This window comes from Mizuhopecten yessoensis, unplaced genomic scaffold (genome assembly GCF_002113885.1).
Source record: "Mizuhopecten yessoensis strain PY_sf001 unplaced genomic scaffold, ASM211388v2 scaffold523, whole genome shotgun sequence".
Taxonomy (NCBI): Eukaryota; Metazoa; Mollusca; class Bivalvia; order Pectinida; family Pectinidae; genus Mizuhopecten; species Mizuhopecten yessoensis.
The window spans coordinates 530,031-553,676 of record NW_018403589.1 but is presented as its reverse complement, the minus strand read 5'-3'; the positions used below and the strand labels follow the sequence as shown (position 1 = coordinate 553,676).

At 36.8% G+C, this 23,646-nt stretch overlaps 1 protein-coding gene across 8 annotated transcripts in view; it reads left to right on the top strand.

The window, feature by feature from the left end:
* LOC110450232 overlaps window positions 1-23,646 on the top strand; it is a 153,430-nt gene that overhangs the window by 32,510 nt on the left and 97,274 nt on the right. For all 8 annotated transcript variants that reach the window (XM_021497673.1, XM_021497662.1, XM_021497643.1 and 5 more), the window contains exons 41-73: window positions 545-797; window positions 1,301-1,473; window positions 1,964-2,140; window positions 2,779-2,988; window positions 3,249-3,291; window positions 3,651-3,817; window positions 4,561-4,737; window positions 5,429-5,638; window positions 6,082-6,124; window positions 6,419-6,582; window positions 7,241-7,414; window positions 8,032-8,241; window positions 8,861-8,903; window positions 9,261-9,424; window positions 10,176-10,340; window positions 10,779-10,991; window positions 11,579-11,621; window positions 12,508-12,677; window positions 13,172-13,348; window positions 13,786-13,995; window positions 14,294-14,336; window positions 14,918-15,078; window positions 15,668-15,847; window positions 16,370-16,585; window positions 17,097-17,139; window positions 17,526-17,689; window positions 18,031-18,201; window positions 19,180-19,392; window positions 19,855-19,897; window positions 20,151-20,320; window positions 21,074-21,250; window positions 22,392-22,604; window positions 23,567-23,609. In XM_021497673.1, the coding sequence (XP_021353348.1) occupies window positions 545-797; window positions 1,301-1,473; window positions 1,964-2,140; window positions 2,779-2,988; window positions 3,249-3,291; window positions 3,651-3,817; window positions 4,561-4,737; window positions 5,429-5,638; window positions 6,082-6,124; window positions 6,419-6,582; window positions 7,241-7,414; window positions 8,032-8,241; window positions 8,861-8,903; window positions 9,261-9,424; window positions 10,176-10,340; window positions 10,779-10,991; window positions 11,579-11,621; window positions 12,508-12,677; window positions 13,172-13,348; window positions 13,786-13,995; window positions 14,294-14,336; window positions 14,918-15,078; window positions 15,668-15,847; window positions 16,370-16,585; window positions 17,097-17,139; window positions 17,526-17,689; window positions 18,031-18,201; window positions 19,180-19,392; window positions 19,855-19,897; window positions 20,151-20,320; window positions 21,074-21,250; window positions 22,392-22,604; window positions 23,567-23,609 (5,023 nt within the window). The remainder of the gene's footprint in view (window positions 1-544; window positions 798-1,300; window positions 1,474-1,963; window positions 2,141-2,778; window positions 2,989-3,248; window positions 3,292-3,650; window positions 3,818-4,560; window positions 4,738-5,428; window positions 5,639-6,081; window positions 6,125-6,418; window positions 6,583-7,240; window positions 7,415-8,031; window positions 8,242-8,860; window positions 8,904-9,260; window positions 9,425-10,175; window positions 10,341-10,778; window positions 10,992-11,578; window positions 11,622-12,507; window positions 12,678-13,171; window positions 13,349-13,785; window positions 13,996-14,293; window positions 14,337-14,917; window positions 15,079-15,667; window positions 15,848-16,369; window positions 16,586-17,096; window positions 17,140-17,525; window positions 17,690-18,030; window positions 18,202-19,179; window positions 19,393-19,854; window positions 19,898-20,150; window positions 20,321-21,073; window positions 21,251-22,391; window positions 22,605-23,566; window positions 23,610-23,646) is intronic.

The following is a 23,646-nucleotide window of genomic DNA, read 5'->3' as shown; positions in this document are numbered from 1 at the left end:
TATTTAGAGGTCAACTTGCAGGTCATTTTTGCTGAGGGTAGATTTTAAAGTTTGAAGTAGTCTGACACACAATTATAACAATGACATGTACATAGTGTACAAAACTCATTCACCCCTGAAATTTCATAATGAACTGTTCCAACCTTTGATTTAGAAGAGTTCAGTGTCCTCAGGGGTAAATGAGTTAATGCATGAACTTCATTTTTGTGTCATAAAAACAAGGGAACTATTCATATCACTTATATTGTTTGATTCTGACTGAAACAGAAGAGAACAATTAAAAACCAAAACAGTAAGTTTGCTTGATCACACCTGCCAGGTATTATTGGAGGGAGCTACATGTATAGGTTTGCAATCTCAGTCAGTCTACTTGCAGTTGCCAAACTTTGCACGTGATTACCTCTTTGGATGACAGTGTCACGTACTGAAATTGAGATGTGTGCCTGCCTTTATACTGAATGTTGGTTCGTTTTTGAGACTGCAGTTTGTCAGGAAGTGTGGTATTATTGATAACTCTCAATACCTTGCCTTGTTAAACATTCAGGCTGCAGTCATGCCATCGCTGTGCCAGACTTACATGCTGATGTATACTGTAATATTGGTGACACCTGTGGGTCCGTGGACTGCTGTGTAAATGTTGCCACCCTTGGCAGATTCATGCAGACCTATGTCTACGTAGATCCTTGTACGTACGACCTCACCATCAGAATTGAGAAGTACGGCTTCACCATCTCCCTACACGACTACACCTGGGGATCCACACTTCTGCTCTACCTGAATGGGGTCGTCCGTCTGGAGTGAGTGATTTAGTCATCAAACCTTGACATTGTTTTTCCTCCTGTTTCTAGGTCATTGAAGGACACTTGCCTTATCCAACTGTACCAGTACATATACTCGCCATTATTAATACATCAGGCATGTTCCGGTCAAAAACATCTTTGAAAAGTAATCTTGATCTGTTTTTGTTTTTGGGCCTTCTGATGGCTTTCACCATTAAGTTTCATTTTTTGTTGATACATACATGTACCTTTGGGTTATACCATCATGATATGGCATGAAATTAAGGTCAGTTTGGAGGCCATCTTCTTGATTTTACTAAAGCTGCAAATAATAAAAAATGACAACTTTTTTTTAAGTATAATTGTGTCAATAATTCTCTCTAAGTATTCATGTCTAACTTATGTCCAAATTGGAACCCATCCTTTTATAAGTTCTTGAATATTTCAAACCTTGCAGGAAATCATCTAAATCAGTTGTATCTCTAAGACAAAAGGTAATAAAATATTGTTGAAATTTGCAGGTTGTCAGTAGATGACCTGTATTACCGGAGTCAGTTTCTGCTGAGTCTGTACGTGAGTGTATGTTTTGAGTCGGCGGGACCCTGTGTGATAAACCGTTCACCAATACTGGAGAACACCCTCCTTGACAGACGTCCCTGTAACTGGGAGTCCACCCTCGATCTCAATGATACAGGTTTGTCGCTTTAATTTATACTTTATCTGCTGCTTGTTGAGGGTAGCATTTACTTAGCTGTGATTTAGACCTAATTGGTATCTTTCAGAAACATTTTTGTAAGTGTTGAATCAATTGAACTCTGTACTGTTATATACTAAAATAGTGGCATATGCTATCATCTGAAATATGACGAACAACATGGGAATATGTCTCAGCAAAATAAATCCGGGACACTGGTCAGTCTGTACAGGAAGGATCAAGGACAATGGTCATCCAGCAGGTCTATTCAACAAATGATGCATTGTGGGGGGAAAAAGAGATTATGAATTAGAAAAATAGGATGCAGAAACTATATTCATCTAATCCTCTCTCCACATAATTATCTTTAGACAGTCAGGACCATTTGTTTAGCAAAATAGATATATATTATATAATTGAAAAAGACTTGTATCATCTGTAAAAATAATATTTAAGTATAAAATATGATCATGTAAATTTTTGTGTCCAGCTTTCGACATCACACAGTGGAGAACCAGCTTTGGGTTTACTAATTACGACGAGCCTCTACCACTGTACGCCCAGTCACAGTTGATGAACCGGTTTGGACTGTCGCGCTACCTGAAGGAGACGTCATGCTCCAAAAGTCTGTCTCCCTACGATTCTGCATACTATGGATGGGTTAAATGTAAGTTACTCGACTTTTCATAATTAATGTTATTCAAACATCCATGCTCTTGACGGATTTTTTTCAAACCGTACTGAGTTGGCAACAGAGGATGTTTTTTTAAGTCCTACAGTCAGCATAAAATCTGTGTATCTGTGAAGTACTGTACCGTATTTAACTGGTAAGAAGCCCATGCCTGGAAGTAATACCACCCATGTCAAACATAGCTCAGTAGAAATGCTAACAAATGTTACTTCATTGTCCTGTAATAAGCCCTCCAGCTTCTTTGAGTCAGAGATTATGTGTTGGCCCCCTGGGCATATTGCAGGATAAATACGGTACATCTGTCCTAATAAAACACATCTAGAATTATACAGTGTGCAAATAGCAAACTTGATGCAGTGATCAAAACTCAAATTTCACTCAAATTTTATTATTTTAAGATTTATTGATGATAATTTTGAATTTCAAATCAATCTTGTGTATCAATTAAACCATAACAATGTCGCTGTTAAAAAAACATAGTTTCAGTAAAAAATAGAAAGGGCGGACTGAATACTTTTGTCATACATGGCTGTAACTGTATCAGACTTTTGTGTTTCTTGTATATAAGGAAAAAGAAATACAAAATACAACAGGTATTTTTTTGTGTTGTCTAGCCTGTGTGACGCCGGTTCAGACCCCGCTGTTAGTTGATGAGACTGTGTGTGTATTGGATGCGGAGTGTACGGGTATTTCTTGTTGCCTACACATACCAGACCTGTCCAAGTCGTTTAATTTCTTCGTCAAGATTGACTCCTGTAACTACAAGTTCAGCATCGGCGTGGAAAACCTGTCTGACAATATCACGACATTCAACTTCGAATATGGTAATATTGTATATTGAATTCTCCTTTTTGCTGCTGGAATTAAAAATGTCAACAACTTCACTGCAATCAATTATAAGTTCAGAATATTAATTTTTACGTTATGATAAAACTTTAGCTTTTTGAACATTATTGCTGGCGTTTTAGTTTGTTTATCCTAATTAGGAATATACAGCCCAGCCATCAAATTCAAAATGAATTTTATTTTTATTTGAACAGAATGTCTTTTTGTATTTAAAATGAATTAATTTTACCACTTTTAGGTGTAGTAAAGCAGTTCTACTTCGGAAGAGTTTTGCGTATTGAGTAAGTTATCTCTAGTGGTCATTAAATTCACTTAAACTTAACTAGTTCTTAATCATCACTTTTCTATCAATGTATCATGTATTTTAATAATTCGAATCAATATAAACTTTAGTTGCAGTGATATTTTTTATATAATAGCGAGGGCCTGACACATGCTCTTTTCACTTAAGAATTTAAACAGAATTTCCCAAACATTATTTGCATTATCTAAATTTAAATGGTCACCAAACATTTGCTGTAATTGTAGGAGAATAGCTTATTAAAATGATCAAGATTTACACTTCGTTCACATATCAAACATACAGTATATATATATATTATGTAATTAAGTGCTGTTGTAAAATAACTTTTTTCTCCAGTTATCTTCTTGACAACCTGATGGGTGCCAACGACTACCTTCTGAGTCTCAATGTCAGCGTATGTCTGGGGGTCAACACTTCCTGTGGTTACCAAGAACGGATCCTTGACAACACCAGGCTACCAAAATCTACTTCCTGTGTCTATAACGACGGATTCGCCATAAATGGTATGTGTTGGCCTTACTTGCGTAATTATGGGATTGTTCAGGTCACCTGCTGGAGGAAAACTTCCATCTGTCTTTGTCCATCTTGTGCCATTATGTGCTGTCTATTAAGACTCCGATATTATCGGCTTCCCAAAAATGAATGGGTAGATTTCATGTTAACTCTGCACAGACCCTGTCTGGGTAATGGGGATATGAATTTGGTAAAACTGATAAGCTTCACCCTAACAGTATTCATATTCATGACCAGAAGGTCAAAGGTCTAGTATGTGCAAATTTTTCAGGAACATATTGTCCAAGCTGTAACTTTTAAACCATTAAAAATATCTTAATGAAACTTGAAGTATACCTGCATCACCCATAAATGATGTTTAATGCACTGCTGTTAGGTCATTGTAACCTTAACCCAAAGATATGCAAATTTTTCAGGAACATCTTGTACGGGCTGTAACTTTTAAAAGATTTCTTGACAAAACTTGAATTATAACTGCTTCACCCATAAATAGTTTGAACTGTCATAGGTCATTGTGACCTTGACCCGAAGTTCAAAAGTCAAATATGTACATATTTTTCAGGAACATATTGTCCAAGCTGTAAATTTTAAACCGTTACAGATATCTTGATGAAACTTGAAGTATACCTGCATCACCTATAGACAATGTGTAATGTTGTTAGGTCATTGTGACCTTGACCTGTTTTCACATGTTTAAACAAATCTCTAGTTTCATAACTCTTTTTATTTGCAGACTTTTCATTTGCCACCTATCTGGTAGACCAAAGTATCCCCATGGGGACCCCCCTGGAGGACTATATGGTGGCCCAGCTGATGAAGGACATGGAAATCTCGCCTTATGTGGACACTGTGCAATGTGACCCCACCGGTGGTCCGTACACATCTAAAGGTTCAGACGGTTGGGTGAGAGGTAAGCTCAATGCAAAACTGACCACTTTAATCACTGATAATAAGCAAAAACTATAGTCACATCATGAATTTCAGTTGTATCATGATGTGAACATTTTAATCTGGCACATTTAAGGTAAAGAATACCATCTGTGTAGAATATATTATTACCAGTATTATGTAATATTTGATTGAGTACTTTCTACTGAAGTTTCCAGTATAAGTCACATTTGGCAAAACATTTTGCAGAATTAAAGTTGTTCGAAACTTCAGTATTTGAAAGCAAAAAACAAACAAAACTTATAATAAAAAAACTACAGTGATGGAACCAAAGACCTACAAACTGTCCATTTTACACTTCACCAATGTCGCTCTATCATGGAAATATAAAAATATAGTATCAAAAAAAGAAATGAATAACCTTGACAAGGGAAATAACTCTGGGCCAGAAATACTCCTTCAGGCTGCTTCATCTTCTCTGTAATAGGAAGCACACTCCTAATCAAGAAAACATCTCTGAAGTGGTCTTCACTATTATAACTACTGCTATCATGGTACCCTTTACCCTGAAAAAGATACAATATAAATGTTCTTTGTGATAAAGCTTTACAAACTGTAATCATCAATCATAACATTTGGAAGTTTGCAAAAATAATGCATGTATTCATTAAATTAAATCAGTGTATAATGACAATATCGGTTTTGTCTTGTAGACTGTAGCCTGGCCACCGCTATGCCCTCACTGCCATCACACATGAGCTGCCAGCTCAAATCGGACTGTTCTTCGTTTGGTTGCTGTATGAACGTCAGCAAGATCAATCGTAACTTTGCCGCTTCAGTGGACATCAACTCATGTGAATCCAAACTCAGCATCCACATAGACCGTTACTACAAAAACATCACTCTCTTCGACTATACATTTGGTGTGTTGGAAATCTTGTTTCAGAGTTTTGTTGAAAATATTTCATATTTACTTTTGATATTAAGAAGTATGATTAGGTGCATGTTTCAATGGAAATATATTTTGCAATTATCCAAATATCCTATAAATAAAATGAAGTGCTCTCAAGTTTCAATTTCATATGCAATTGGTTTTCAGTGAAAGTATATTGATGAAAAGGATAATTGGTTTTACTTATTAATTAAATATATATGTAATTTATTTCAATTATTAAGCATGGAAGATTATTGTTTTCTATGCCTAATTGTGTTTCAATTTCACATGCAGTTGGTTTCCAGCAAAGATAATGATGAAAAGGATGATTGGTTTGAATAATTGATTCAATGTAATTAATTGCAATTATCAATCATGAAAAAATAAGGGTTTTCCTTGCCTAATTGTCTTGTACCATACAATATTTTGCAGGTGCCTGGGATCATTTCTATTTAAAAGGTTTTATCAGAATTGAGTAAGTAAAAATGTTTGATCTGAATTTGCCAAATACCTGAATGATTCATTGTAAATGATGTATTGAGTTTAACGTTAAGTCCACCTTTGCGCCTGTTGGCTTATGTCTTAGTAAAGCATCTGATGACTGTTTGTCAACAAATTTAAATCACCTGAGCCAAAGGCTAAAGTTATCTATTGGCATTCATCTTCATCCATTGTCTTTTAACAATTGATACCTTTGACAATTTTCGATAGTTACCTCTCTTGTGACTTTGAATTCCATTGTGTATGATAATTTGTCTCTTTTGAACAGCTTTGTCCTGTATGACCTAACACAGGACAGGAAGTACTTGTTAGATTTGAACATCAGTGCCTGTCTGGAAACATCCCAGCCCTGCGAGTTTGTTACCCAAATATTCAAGGACACAGCTCTCCACAAGAGACCCTGTCAATGGAACACTGGATTTGTTGATCCCAGTAAGTCTCATTTTGTTAATTCCTCCAGAGTTGGTCAATATTAGTGGTATCTTGTCGCTACATATCCTGTCCCTTCACGATTTCATTTTTCATCAAAGTTTAAACAAAGATGACATATGAGAAAACCTTGTACAAGTTCATTATTCAAAGTTCCAAAAAGTCACTTTTGCTCTTCATAGGTCAACCACAGGGCCAATGAGGCATTTATGTCTTGCAGACGTTTTCTATATAGTCTTGTGATGTGGACTGCAGTTTTGGTTCTACGGTTTTTTAATTTAAATTAAACATAATTTTGCAACAAACACTCCATTTTGCTACACACACTGAGTCATTTCAGGAAAACCCTTAATACTGTTAATTAAATTAAATTTCTTTTTCTTCTCTGTGTACAGTTAATGAAAAAAGATTTGTCCAAACATTGCATTGCTTTTCGAAAATTGTATGGTCATAAATGTATGCATATTTTTCCGTGTTAGGGAGACAAATCTATGTTTTAAATACAGTTTTTTTTTATTCATGATATATTTATATTTTCTGAGACTACTAAAGGATTAATTAAATTTGGTAGGTGATTTTGGAATTCTGTTGTTCATTAATGAATGCCAAACAGTGATCACCATTGGAATGGAGAGTAAGTTTTGAGTGGATTTTGTTTCAGATTTCTCTTTGAACACCTGGGCTAGTGATAAAGGCCTGAACCTGGCAGATCCACTGCCTGAGGTCTACATCGCGTTACTGAAGGAAGAACTGGGAATATCTGTGTACCTCCAGGAGGATGTATGTGACCGCACTCTGGAGCCATACTCTCCACACATATCTGGCTGGAGGGATGGTAAATAGGATTTACTGAGCTTTGGTTACATATAAACTGATTCTGGTATCTGTTACTGATTTCTTTCTTATTGTATGAACCTAAAACTTTTATCTAAATTCCAATACACAAAAATCTTGTTATCTCTTTTCTTTCTGTTTGACCTTTTACCTTTTATTTCTTACCTTTTATTTGAACTCCAATACAAAAAAACATCTTGTTTTCTCCTTTCTTCTGTTTGACCTTTAACCTTTTGTCACTGTAGAATGTGTAGTAGACTACAAGGTGACACTACCATGTTATAACATCAATTGTTTCCTCTGACTCCTCATGATTCTATTGACCTTTGACCTTGTGTTAATGAGGGATGTGGTGTAGCTACACACTACAGTATGACTTTCATTGTTACTTTTGTCCATTACCACCATCCCGTTTGACCTTTGACCTCTTGTTTCCGCTGACTCCTCATTGTCTTGTTTGACCCGTAGTCTTGTTTTGTTTCTGTAGAATAAAATGTTGTTCATTTAAGGCAATATTACAATACAATTACATCCATGGTTACCTCTTCTCACCATCATATATGACCTTTCACCTTTTGTTTCCGTCCTGTTTGACCTTTAACTTTTTTGTATCTATAGAATGTGGCGTTGACTACAAGACATCACTATCCTCCAACGACATTCATTGTTATCTGCCCTCCTCCTGTGGAACTGTGGACTGCTGCACAGAAGTTACCCAACTGGACACTACAATTCAGACTGTGGTCAGTCTTGACCCCTGCAACTTCACCCTGACCGTCACCATTGAGAAACTGACCTTCACCATTTTCTTGTTTAAGTACAGCTGGGGTATGTAACCAGGACTTGTCACACCAGATAATATACTGTATACTGGGATATTTTGGCAGCAGTTTAATTTTTGCCTTTTTCGCCCTCCGTAACGAGGGCGATTGATCATCACTAAGAGTATAAGTAGATAACATAGAAGATTCATGTGGAGGGTGAAATTTACACTGGGCTAAAATTGAGTTAATGGGAGAAGGACGAAAGTTTCCCGGTATACAATAACAGTAGACTTCCTGCAGTGGTAGATTTCAACATTTCAATACAGATATTATGAATATTCTAATCAACCATTTGAAATTTAAACAAACAATGATGCACAGTTTTGAAGATTTTAGTGTTTATACATTTAAAGTGATGATTTTACTGGTTCTTCACAGAGTTCGGTAGAAACAGTCACCGCAGAGACGAGCATATCAATATAAGGCTTTATAACCACATGACTTTAAAAAAAACGATTTTTCAACAGCTCTTTGAATACATATCTTGAAAAACATCAGTTTCAACAGTGATATTGCTTTATGTACATACAGTGTAGGACTTAATTAAGAGAAACTTAAGAGAAAAAAGGCTTTTCATATAACTTTGGATATGATTAATTTTGATTTGTTGTGTTATATTTCAGGAACCAACCAGACCATGGACCTGTTTGGTGTTTTCAGACTTGAGTATGTATACTATTATATTTGTAAGACTAGTTTTCCCTGGTTAATTGTATTTTTCCCACTGGAAAGCTATCTTGTTGCTTGTTACAGATTCGGTTTTTGGCAATTTCCCTTAGCTCAATTCATAGAACATTGCAGTAGAAATTTATACTTTCCCCTTTGCCTGATCATTTTCATATTGTGTAAACATTCATGACCTTAAAAAGCTTAATTTCAGACAGAAACTAAAATTAAAAATATAATGTATGTACGCTTCGAAAATCTTAATACAATTTTTAATTTTCATTCACTTTTAAATGATTTTTCAATGTGTGCATTTGAACTATATTTCAATATCCTATTTGTATCTGTGTTGTACAGTTTTAATATAGACAACTTGTACGAGGAGAAAGCTTACCTGATCAACCTGAACCTGAGCCTGTGTTACGAGGCTAACCAGGCATGTGATGTCATCATCCCTATCATGGTCAACAACCTCCTCAGGAAACAGGTCTGTGATTGGGGCACAGAGTACAGGATAGCAGGTAAATAACATCAGTACAGGATAGCAGGTAAATAACATCAGTGCGTGCAGGATACCAGGTAAATAATATCAGTACAGGATACCAGGTAAATAACATCAGTACAGGATACCAGGAAAATAACATCAGTACAGGATAGCAGCTAAATAACATCAGTACAGGATAGCAGGTAAATAACATCAGTACTGGATACCAGGTAAATAACATCAGTACTGGATAGCAGGTCAATAACATCAGTACTGGATACCAGGTAAATAATATCAGTACTGGATACCAGGTAAATAACATCAGTACTGGATACCAGGTAAATAACATCAGTACAGGATAGCAGGTAAATAACATCAGTACTGGATAGCTGGTAAATAACATCAGTACAGGATAGCAGGTAAATAACATCAGTACAGGATACCAGGTAAATAATATCAGTACTGGAAAGCAGGTAAATTACATCAGTACTGGATAAGATAACTTGTTTATTAAATATTGTTTAATTTTGACGAAACTTGGTAAGTATGTATTAAAAAGAACAACTGCATATTTGACCGCAAATACGACCCCACTTGAAATAAGCCCTCTTCCCACTTTGGCAAATGTCCTGAGAACAGGGGGGTACCTGCAATTATTAGCCCCCTCCCTAATTTAATCTCTCTAAATATGTATGGTTGTAAAAAAAAAAAAAAAAAAAGATTAAAATTCTACAAATAATTATGTCACTGAATTAGGCCCAATAGTAAAAAGAATTCTTTCATTTCAGATTTCTCTGTGTTTTCCTGGCTAACTGACAGGAGTGTATCGGACAAGACAAACTTGGAGGACCACATAGCTTGGCAGCTGATGGAGGAGACGGGTCTGGCTGCCTACGCCAAACAGACACAGTGTGCTCTGGACCCGGCAGCTAGTCCATCCGGCTGGACTTCAGGTCAGTAGTATTCAAGGGGTAGGTTTCAGGTCAGTGTGGATTTGACCCCATGGCACTTGCGTTTAGTGGCTAGTGCCTCAGAATGGACCTTAGGTCAATCATACTGGTGTAGCGGAACTGGACTGGGTCGATCGTCGGCGACCAGATAACTTAATTGGTAGAGCGTCCGTCTAGAGTTTGGAGGTCCTAGGTATGAACCCTGGTCTGGCTGTGCATTTTCCATCTCCTGTTACACTGGTATAGACTTGACATTAGAGAGGAATCCACTCTTGCAGGACCTCATGTAAACTAGGTTTATCTGGAGTCTCATTCTGGACTTGACTGCATCCCAAATTCCTCAGATTAGTAATTCAAGGACCTGGAGGAAAGTGTGCTGTATAATTTATGTTTAATGAAAAGACGATACATGTGTAAACACAACAGTGTATAATGTTGTAGATTGTTCCTGGGTGAGTGACCTTCCTGCCCTAACCCCGACAGAGATCACATGTAATGTGCTGGATACATGTATGGGCGCGGCCTGTTGTATGGCTGTCGACTTCATACACCGACATTTCAGTACTTACATCAACCTTGACCCCTGTGAGTCGCGCATCAGTATCGGTATAGAGAATATTGTCTACAACACTACACTGTCCAGCGACATCCTCGGTAAGTTTGACTAGTATGTGTTACTGATGTTGAGATAATTTTGTAAGGTTCATATACGGCATAAAAAATCTTAAAAAACTTTGGTTATAAATAGTCAACATATCTAGCTTTAACCTTGAACACTAATTAAGTCAATGGCCCTATTCATGAGTTCATGCTCAAGCTTTAATTTTAAAACCAAATTTATTTTAATTGAAAGATTCTTTTCATTGATGATTAAACCCTTTTTATGGGTATGTGTCAAGGAAATTTTCAGTTAAAATTGAAAATTTCAGAGGCAGTAAAAAACTACAATCGATTTCAAAAACTGTGAACATCATGAGATTTGTCATCTAAAATTAATATGAATATCTGCCATATTGGTTTAGAGCATGGAACAAAAATTATATCATTTATTGTAGATATTGAGTAAATTTTTTAATATCTCTTATTTCAAGTCTGGATTTCATGTAGAAATTACTTGATTTGCATCTGAATTGTGACGGCATTTGTTTGTTGGCATTTATCTAAAATAATATATATACTGTCACAATGATGTGTCTGTTATAGAATATATATTTTTTTTTTACTATTTATCTGTCATCCAGGTACACTACAGACGTTCTGGATGGAGGGGATTATCAGAATTGAGTAAGTATGGGGGAGGAGGATCAGGGATCTACACACAAATGTTTAGTAGTTAAAAGAAAACAACAATTGTATGTTGAATATGACAAATTTATTTTGTAATATTTAAATCAATATTGTTACTCTCTTCCTATTTTTGGCAAAATGGACCTCTGCTTGTGTAACAAGGGTGAACAGTGGAACCATGCTGTATCTTGAATAATTGTATGAGTGATCAGGTATGGAAGCAACTGAGAGATATTGGTAGCGGTTGTATTCTTTAAAACTTTTAATAAGTAACCTTCACTTCACTTGACAAGTTGGTCCATTCGAAGGTCATAGACCTAGATGTTGATAAGCTGATCTGTCAATTAAAACCTTTTGACCTAGATGTTGATAAGCTGATCTGTCAATTAAAACATTTTGACCTAGATGTTGATAAGCTAATCTGTCAATTAAAACCTTTTGACCTAGATGTTGATAAGCTGATCTGTCAATTAAAACCTTTTGACCTAGATGCAGTACAATCGTCATGACATTTTATAGAAATGAATTATCCCTTTATTACAATCTCCGAGGTTATTTCTGTTCTTGCAAGGATTTCAAGATAGACAGTTTGATTGTATATGCTCTTCTGTGATTGTAACGTTCCTTTAGATGTATGTACTTTCTCCATTTCCTATTGTTAACTACCCTTGGTGTTCCGTGAATGAAAATTTACCTGTTGTGGGGGATCCATGTGACCGAGGGGTCACCTGTTTCAATAGCTCACTGTATATAGTCGGCAACTGGTGTCGTCCACCGTATTCAAGTCCCAGCGTAGTCAGGATGAAAGCTCTTCGGTAAGCTTAAGTAATAGTAGTGAAAAATAGTTTAACCAATTTCATCGTATCCTTGTTGTTGTTGCCAGTTTTGTGATTGAGGATCTCTATGACAACGAGAGGATGTACTTGATGAACCTGAACATCAGTAACTGCTGGGAAACGGCTTCCCCCCAGTGTTCCAACGTCCACGTCGTGTTCAAAAACACCCTACTCCCGAAACCTATCTGTCAGTGGAACCAGGACTACTTCTACCCAGGTACGCCAAACTCAGAAAAGGATCCTGAAAGCTATTCCCCCAACTTAAATGCTATTTTATTTGATGTTATTGTAACCTTTCTTTTGAAAGTTAAGATTGATTTTCTGAAAATTGAATAAGCTCAGTAATTGAGAAAATGGGAAGAGAAATACTATCGTGGGATCTTGTTCCAAAGTGTACCATTTCAAACAGTCTTGTAATTAGAATAATTGTAAAACTGATTTAATAAAAAATAAAAAAAAAAGTGAAATATTTAGAGGAAGTTTGAAACATACGTGTTTCATTTTAGCACAGGCTCCAGGATTGAATGCTGTAAGCTGATCTTTTTGATATTTCTTATATAGAGATTTTAACATGAAACCTTTGAGTAAAAAAGGCATTAAATATTTCATTTAGATTTTCACATAGTCCTACACTAAAATAATGTGATGCCCAATTATGTATGTTCTAACATGTCCTCCAAGTAAAATAAACTATAATGCTTCATTGCATAGATTTCTCCCTCACCGATTGGCTGATGGAAAACCGATACAGCATGTCCCGGCCGCTGGCACCACATGTGGTAGCTCACCTATTGGACCACCTGGGTCTCTCCGGACACCTGCTGATGCCAACCTGTGACCCGCTGGACAGTATTTACCAATCATCTGATGGCACTGGGTGGTTTAAATGTAGGTCTGACTTGAAGTCCCCCAACAGTGACTCCTTGAAATAAACCAACAAAACACTTGAATGTCTTATTAAATAGTGACAATTCACAGAGTATACAAGTGAATACGTAAATTTATGGGCACTGGTTAAAGTCGTAAAAGTTTACAAGTAAGATATTTAAATGTATGGGCCACTAACCCAGGTCATACTAGTCTGAAAAGTATGTAAGTAAAATATTTAAATGTCTGGCCCCATTTGAAACATCTATTATACATATTATTTAAGTTATGAATATTTTCTGTAAATATACAAGAAACGATGTCAATGGTAAGCTACAAATATCAAAGAAACATATTCAAGAACAATATTTGGCATACAATTATTTTTCGTCAGTGAAACATGTGAATTTTAAGTTTGATGCAGTAATGAAAATTAAATAATATAATCTTATCTCCAGCATGTACCAAGACAGTGAACCTTCCAAACGTCACAAACTCAGCGCTGTGTCACCTGAAGACTGACTGTACCAAACATGAATGTTGTATCTACAGTGACCTGGTCGACAGGTCGTTCCATACTTACATAGACATCGACCCCTGTAGAGAAGAGATGACTATTGGCATCGACAAGTTTCAAAGAAGCATTTCTCTGATTGGCTATAATTGGGGTTAGCAAGTAACATCATCTGTGATTAATTAGCTACTTAAATTGAAAAAGTAAAGAACGTCTGTAAAATTTGCAAAACAGGAAAATAAAAAAAAATTGAGGAAAGCAAACAGCCTTGTCTCTGATTGGCTAAAAATGGGCCAGGGGAAATTAGATAACAATGGGTCTGATTGGTTAAACATTTTGAAAGCAAATAACAGCTGGTTTTGAATGGCTAAAAATGGGGAAAGCAAATAAAAGTGTGTCCTATAGAAAGTACAGTTGCAATATCCTTAGAATTTCTTTTTTCTTTCTTTCAGGTGGTATTGAACATTTCTGGATGGCAGGAGTTATTCGACTTGAGTAAGATTTCAAACAATGATAAAGTAGGGAGTCTGGCATTCATAATGCAACTATTCATCAGCATCTGATGCATTTTGAGCTTTTATTTCAAACATTTAGAGTTCTGTACAAAGACAACCTTCAATATGGTTGTAGAATTAGCAATTGTCTGTTCGACTAAAAGCTGTAAATTTGTAACAAGTGGTGGTTGGATAACTTTAGAAGTGAATTTTGATAAATCATTTGACCCTAAGTACAACTGTTGAGTCCTAATTGGCTATATGGTGCAGCAAAATCTTTACTTTGCTTGGCTTTTTGCATTGAATAAATAGATGGTTCGTTTCTTTGGGTGTTTTTTTGTAGAATGTACATGTAGTTTATGTAATTGTAGATGAGATTTTTACACATACTGGTAGAATAAAGTTTATCTGAAGTTAACAGTTGTGGAGAATATTCATTTATAAACTTTATAAAGAAAATTAAAAATCAATCTGTATAAAATGTACTCAGAACTTGATTGGTTCCTGTCTGTTTCAGCTATCAATATTAAATCAATCCATAAAACATGAACTTAGAATTTGATTGGTTGCTGTTCCTTTCAGCTATCAAGTATACGATTTCTACCATGAGCAAGACTTCCTGGCGTCCTTGAATGTTAGCCTGTGTTTTGACGCTGCTGACTGTGATCTGGTGGTCGTCGTACTGGACAACACGAGACTACCCAAGTCCCTGTGTACATGGAACAAAGACTATTACATTCCAGGTACTGTATCTATGGAGATTAGGCATTACCTATATTTTCGTTCACATAAGCCCTGATTGAACAAGAGTTTGGAGGTTCCAGGTTTGAATCTGGATCAGCACTTTTGCAGTTTTCCAATCTTGATACAAACTGGTGCCAGTGGCCAACCCTTGTTAATTACTGTGTGTGGCTTAGCAATGGAATAGTAAATAGTTGTGTCATTGGGGATCCAAAGGAGACAAAAGTAAAGAGGATCTTGAGTTGAGTTAACTGTTGGAGACCAGGTAGTATAGTTGTTTATACTGGTCTGCCTGATATGTAGGATTTAGGAAATGTGATATCTTTGCATTTTCCCCATTATATAACATAAGCAGAAAAAGAGATAACAAAAGATTTCAGAGTGAGTTTGGGCTGTTATTTTAGTCAATTTCTTGTGGAAGAAATAAGGCTTTCGATAATGAAAAAGTTTCAAAGGTAACTTTAAAGGTGAATTCATAAAAATACTTGAAATGTAGTTAGGAATTGTGCTTCAAAGGTCGTAAAAAAGGGGACAAGAAAGAAGAAAGATTGAAAACAACCTGTTGATTGAATATTTTGCTTGTTCTTCAAGATTTCAAACTGTCGACATGGAAACAGGAGTACAACATTGGTGTAGGTGAAGATCTGCCTGACTGGGCCGTGTTACTACTGATGGAGAAACTAGGCCTCGCTAGCTACTTAGAGGACCCTATGTGTGCCCTGGGAGCAGGAGTGTTTGACAACTCGGATACTGCAGATGGCTGGAGTAAAGGTACGCCACTCAAAACTTCTGGAATAATCAAGATGAGTTGGACCCTCATAAAAAAAATAAGGGGGGGGGGGGGGCTTTTTAGTTTTGTTACACAGTTTGACCTTATATGCATGAAAGGTGTATTTCCAGAAATAAATATATTTTAAGTTTGCTATACATATGGAATAGACTTGACAATGACCATTAGTTCTGTACTGTTTAAACAGTAAATATGTTTGTAATGAACCCCAAGGGACCTAAGAAACCAGCTCTTTACAGGTTTATAAAGAACTGTGGGGGGAAAACAATTACTTCTTGATGGACAAAATTCATTATTGTAGCATTTGATGTTTTTAAGATAGTTTCTTGCCAAAAAACGATTTCCAGTATTTTGTGTGAAGTTGAATCCACCCTGCTGTTTAAAGGTGTATAGGTGAAAACATAGAGCAATGACAGATCATTCAGGTAGTATAGATTAACCTTGCTTGTGATTGTCAAATGGTGTTATAAATTTTAACCAGTGTCCACTTGTTTACTTTCCAGACTGTCCTCTGACCTTGACCCTGCCTGACCTTGCCGACCCGGCAGCTATCAACTGTCATCTGACAGATCTGTGTACAGCTGTGGAGTGCTGCGTGACCTCTGACCTGGGCCGGAACTTTCATGTGTACCTTCAGATGGATGGGTGTCAGTCATACCTTAACCTGGGTATCGACAAATTCTACACCAACGTGTCTCTCACCAGCTTCACCGAATGGCGTAAGTAGAACAAACATCACAAAAAATGTCTACATATCTGTTTGGAATGGTTTAAGTTTTAGCTTGAAGAGATATATCATTTATAGTTTGTTTCTACCAATGATTTTTAATACGCCTGTGGCAAATTTTAATTGAACATATGACCACGGTCAACTTCTAGCTTTGCACTTCGGGAAATTCTCTCTAGCTCAATTGGTAGCACGGTGGACTGGAACGCTAAGGGTCAGTCATCCTTGATACTCTAGGGGTTACGCTCACTTATGCTCTCTGCACCCTTGGAATATGCCCTGACAAAATTGAATGCTCCGTGTGCGCCACATTGTTGTGAGACAAGAAGACTAGTTTGATCCTTTGATGTTCATCTATAGAATCTCACGGTCGCATAACATTAAAATTGGTTGGCTTCGAAGTAATATTCAAAGGACAGGTATCATCCTAGCAATATATACCACTTTCGTGAATTTTCTGTTTAACAAATTCATGAGAAAATGTTATAAAATTTCATTTGCAGGACAAGAAGAGCACTTTTATCTGGGAGGAATCATACGACTAGTGTAAGTATTGTTGTCAGAGGAACTTGATTTTTACACATCCATCAAAATTGTGGTGGAGGGTATTATGGTATGAGGAATATCCATCGGTCCACCCATCATACTTTAGTATTTGCAAGAATACTTGATTAAAAATGTTGTAACTGAGTAAACTTGCAGCAAGTTTGTTTTTGCAATTCATCCAAATTTGAAAGAAAAATGAAAAACATGTTGCTGAGTATATTTATTTGCCTCATTAGTTATGGAGGTAGGACATTCCTAAAATGCATTCTTCGACCTTGCATAGATAGATTCTGATTTGATTCAGCGATTAAGTGCTGACCTGTATTGGTCAGTGTTTGATCGATCTCTCGATGGCCTAGTGCTGACCTCTCCACTTACCATTACAGGTACATGATTGACCACTTTGACGATGCCGCAGAGTTTCTGGTGTCCATGAATGTGAGCGTGTGTAGTGAGAGTGACCAGGCGTGTGAGGATAACCACCTGGTTCTGGCCGACGTCCGTTTACCGATGCTTCCTTGTAGCTGGGATCAGTCCTTCAAACAACCAGGTCAGTCAGAAATAGAATTAAATGTACAGTCAAACATTTCTGTTGTGGAAGTCAAAAGATCAAAAGATTGTGCTATATAACCCTTTTACCACTGTAGACCATAATGGACTCATCCAGATCAGTGCAATTGGTAAAGCTTACTTAAGTTACATAGGGTTAAATAAGATTTTTGGGAAAGTTAATTTGTCAATTACTATATTTTTGGCTCTTTCTTTATAACATCTACGATTCAAATAAAAAAAGAGAATTTCTGATCAACCAAACAATAAACCATATAAAATAGCAACAATATAGGAAACCTATCATTGCTAACTCACTTAAGTGTTGATTGGCAATTACAGGTTTCTCTTTGACCACGTGGCTGAACGAAACTATGGTGTCCACCCCACTGACTTCACAAGACTTGTCCAAGTTGTTTCTGGACCTTGGACTGTCCTGGTACAAGATGTCAGTACCGTGTGCGCAAGAAACCATTGGCAACAGTGTCCCAGCATCAGACGGTTGGGTTAAAGGTATACCTCACACATCAATTACCCAAAGCCTAATGTACTGAAGCGGCATACACTAATATTCAGATCGTGACGTATCGAAAATCCGGAAAAATATATCGTGAATCGATTCGAACATAAACTATCGCAGTACAAGTGCATCACGGTGAAACGTGACGCCTCTGGTGTAGATGGAGGAGTCCAGATGTGCCTGACCGAAACTAAAATGCTGACTATTGCTAGTTTGTGTTATTTCTTTATTAAACAAGGTCAAGCCACATGTAGATTTTAAGATACGTTATATAATTTAGTCTCCAAAACTGTGCATTTTTTAGCTCTGTCTATAGTTCTGTCCAAGTGTGTTTGTTTATTGTGTAATATTTCTGTCCCACAGGAACCGTTTCAACCGGTATACGCGAATGTAGTCTTATAGTAACACTTGAATTACACTTGGTGCTGTCTAGGAAGCAGAAGATGCTTACCCTTCTGGAACACCTGGTCTTATTTTCCTTGTTCTTTATAAAGGGTCTCCAAGTAATATCAATTTTTTTTTATTACACAAACAATGTATGTATTAAACATGTCACAACGTTTCAAGACCAACTGGTCTCTTTATCAAGCTTGCCCTCAATTAAGCTGGACAAAGTTACCAGCCGGTCTTGAAACATTGCGACACATGTAATATGTACACTGTTTGTGTATAAAGTAGAACTTTGATATTACATACTTCCAAACTGATGAATCTTTTGAAGGTCTCCAAGAAAATCCTTTCTTCATTCATATTTTTCCATATTAGGAGTTTTATCAATTTTGAATTCACAGCAGTTTTGTTGGCACAGTGGTATTCTCTTGTTGCTTTATTAAAGATAGCCTACTTTTAATATAGTGTCATTGACTGAAACAAATGAAATACCAATTTAAGACAGATATCCCGATTTATACAGTCTTGTTATATTTTATTATGTACTGTATTCATCAAAAGGATCTCATTTTTAATTGCAGATTGTGAAACATTTGTGAATGTGTCGGAGATAGCTAGTTCCAATACCTACTGTCTACTTGCTGACAGTTGTAACTCTGTTCAGTGCTGTCTGACTGGAACTGACCTCGACTACGCTTTCCACGCCGGCGTCAATATTGATGGTTGTGATAATCAGCTGGTGATCACTCTGGAGTCCCTGTCCATACCAGTCCCACTGCCCACCTACAGTTGGGGTAAGTCTACGTTTATACCCGTCCCACTGCCCACCTACAGTTGGGGTAAGTCCACGTTTATACCTGTCCATTCCTGTAGCATAGATCGGTGTCCATACCTGTCTCAATATTCAGGGTTCCACAACGGAGACGTGGGTGCCCTATAGTAACCGCAGTGTCCATCTGTCTCTGCATCTGTCTATCCGTCTAGAGTTTCTAGAGATTATCTCTGAATCCACAAGACAAATCGCTTTGAAAGTTGGCATGATGATACACTGTTACATGTAGATGTGCAATAGGGTTTTAAAAGAATTCTAAGGTCAATGTCAAGGTCACTGTTACTAAACGCAGACCTTGGGATGACTATCCTATTTTTAAGGGTCAATGATACGAAAAATAGATTTTAGTACAGTCTTTATCCTAGAATTGTATTTGACTTTGATGCATGATTGATAGATTAATATGGAATTTATGTTATTTCAGGTGAGAAGGTATCCTTCAGGTTACAAGGTGTTCTCGGAGTAGAGTAAGTGTTGTTACTTTTGTCTGTTTCATCTATCATTGCTCTGTTAAACTAGTCAATGACACCTCATCCTTGGATGTTATGATATCACATACCTTCAACATTACTGCGGAAATGGAATTGCACAAATGTGAAAATGGTTATGTTGTGACTATTTAAAGTTATGGGTGTGTGGAATTTTCGTGTTTGCAAAAGTTCTGAAATTCCACTTTGAGGGTAGTTGATATTGCCAATTAAATGATGTGTTATAATGCAGGTTGGAGATATACCGCCTGGTTACCGAGGGTAACTATGAAGTAACCTTAGACTTGATGCTGTGTACAGAGAGTGCCGGTCCTTGTGACCTGATCGTCAACGTAATGAACCATACCAAACTGCCAATCAAGACCTGTGATTTCACCTCCGGATTCGCTGCCAAAAATCCAGGTGAGTTATTGTCCACCTTGTAATTGTTGATGTCCATCTGTAAAATCATATAATTAAGATAAGAGGAGGAAAGTTGATAAGTTATTTTACCATAATTTTGTATGAAGATTCCTTAGTGACAGTATTTGTGAAAGTTACAATACTAACAAACACTCTAAAGTTGTGTGCTAGAATGCAGATGTGGCCTACTAACATAGCATAGTTATAAATAGAGCGTTCTATGACCTAAATGGTATAAACCACCAAAATGCCCTTTAACTTATATATACAATGTACCTTAACTTTTATCAACGTTCCTCCCTTAATGCCTACAAAGATAAGGTTGGCTAGCTTTGTGGCACTTGGCTGTTCACACTTAGGTTTGTTGTAACACTTGGGCTGTTTTTGTTTATCGCGGTCCAAACGGTTGAACCGGTTGGACCAGACTTGTTCATTTATTAAATAAGGTCGGACCCAGTAATCTGATGTTGCTTGCAGGTGAACCTTGACAAGGCCTGCATAAACATATGCAGGTCCGCTAGTATTATTATGCGAAATGTTACATTTAAAAACAGACAAATCGTTTGTTCCACATAAGCGAACAGGCCCCTTGGTTTGGTACTAGATTATGTGACATCATCTGTAATCTGAGAGTTCAGTTGATGATTTGTCCACCGATCTGACCATAATGAATGTGAATGTATAAGGGTAATTATCAGTTTCTGTTGCTCTGATATATACTGTAATAATACTGTATTTCGTTGTTGTTCGCAGCTTTCTCATTGAACAACTGGCTCACAAGTAAAAACCTGGACCCAAACCTGTCTCCTCTACCAGGATACATCTCCTACCAGCTATTGGAGGATCTGCAAGTCGCCCACTTCCTGATGGACCCCCAGTGTAACCAGTCTGCTGAACTGTACGCTGGGGCAACAGATGGCTGGAAAGATGGTAAAGTTTTAAACAGTGAACAATGCAAACTTAAACACTGATCAATTAAAAGGACCTATATAGATTACTCAACAGTGTAGTTCATGTATATGTTACTGTTCACAGTGATACAAATATAACCCCCAAACAAGCAAAGAATAATGATTTTACACCAAGTTTTATCAACTTACCAGACTCATAATCACTTTTTATCCTGGTGGAAGAACAAAGAGGCTCCTATTGTGGGAGGAAACCCATGTGGTGGGGCAGGTGACACTTCACTTTTCATGTCTATATAATTAGGGACTTGTCTTCTTGAAAGCCAATTTTGCTATCCACTGCACCACATGTCCACATATGATTACATACATCAGCATCTATAGGTAATTAACTTCGATATTCGTGTTGCTATCCACTGAACCACATGTCCACATATGAGTACATACATCAACATCAATGGGTAATTAACTTCGATATTTGTGTTGCTATCCACTGCACCACATGTCCACATAGTGATTACATACATCAACATCTATGGGTAATTAACTTCGATCACATCAATACGTACAGATATCCTAATTTGACGGGTGACATACTAAACCATGTGACAAGATTAACAAACTAAATTAAAGTAAACCTTTCTTAGCTGTAATCAGATATACATTAGGGGTGTCACAATACGCCTAGAGTGTACCATGATATATTGCAATACAGAATGAATATATTGTGATACGTATCCCGATATATTGTCATAAGAAAGATGTGCTCGATTTTATGATAAGTTGTTGTCAGAATGTTATCAAACTTAATCATACATAATATGGCTTACATAGACTTAAGGTTTTTGTCAAACCAACCATCGATTACAAAACTTGAACTATTAAAAGCCTGCTTTATGGTTATTGGCATATCTGTTAGAATTTGTAGTAATTTGCAAAGTTAAAACACCAAGCAGATACATAAAGATATGCTTTTGAAAAATATTGCGATACAGCAATATTTCATCTCTGTATTGTGGTACGATATGATATACCCATGTTTTGAGATATACCTGTTATCCAATATATTGTGACAGCCCGAATATACAATATACATCTTTGTGAGGCAAGGTTCTATTAATAACTGGCAATGTGTACATTATCTGGCTCCATCTTCCCCCTAGACTGCCACGTCGTGACCACCTTACCGTCTCTGACCGGTACTGCCACCACCTGTTACCTTGGTGATTCCTGTACCGACATCCAGTGCTGTATGCTGGTTGATCGTATCGACACAAACATCTACGCTAAATTGGCCATGGACCCATGCAGAAATTCCCTGAAAATCAAGCTGGAAACAATATCGATTGACATTGATCTACATGTTTTTGAATTTGGTAAGTGATTTGTCTTCAGCAGGTGGTCCCTGATCTGTGTAGATTTCAATCCAGCAGGTGGTCCCTGATCTGTGTAGATTTCAATCCAGCAGGTGGTCCCTGATCTGCATATTATTTTTCAGTAAGAGGCGCCTGATATGTTTACATTATACCTTAATTGACTTACTTTATGTGAGACGTACCAGATCTGCATTCTTTTGTCTTGATTAAAATTGCTTAGAACCTGCATATCTTTTACTGTCTTATTAAACTAACATTTTTAAATCCATAAACCCAAAGGCCATGACAATTTCCAAACAGATTCCTGTAATAAATGGCTATGTTTTCTATACTGCCAGCAATGAAGTTAGGAGAGGTATACTGGAATCAGGTTGTTTGTAGATACAACTTGCCTGGAGAACTCCTATAGATTTAAGCAAAATTTCATGAAACTTCACTATGTATTAATCCAGCCATTTCTAAGGAAGTTATGCCCCTTTCTCAAAGGTTGGCCAACACAATTTTGTCTGCACGACTTCTACAGATTTCTGCCGAATACCAAGAAGCTTCACTGATACATTTTGAAGTTGCGCACCAGCGATTAATATCGGATAAGTCTTATTTTTATGGGAGTTATACCTCTTAATGTAAACTATTGTTCACACCACTTGCGTTGAGAGGATGTCAGTTAAGTAGTGGAGTTATCTCCCCTATTGCTTGTCTCGTAATTTACTCACAGGTGGTATGAGAAGATATTTAGTTTGTTCAAAAGAATTACCTTGACCCACTTTTAATGTCACAGGGGTCAATTCTGTAACAACACGCCTTATTAAATTGGTGATAATAGATCGAATTTGGAATTGGGGACCTGGCAGGGGTATTTTGTTTATGATTAGATTGCAATCAAAACTGACTATTGTTCAAAGAGATTTTTTTTTTATTTTTTTTGCAGAATGATTAATTTGATATGTTTAAATTTGCAGGTACATACCATACTTTGTCCCTGTACGGCCCATTTCAGCTGGTGTGAGTACCCTCTTTATGTTGTTGTGTTAAATCTGGA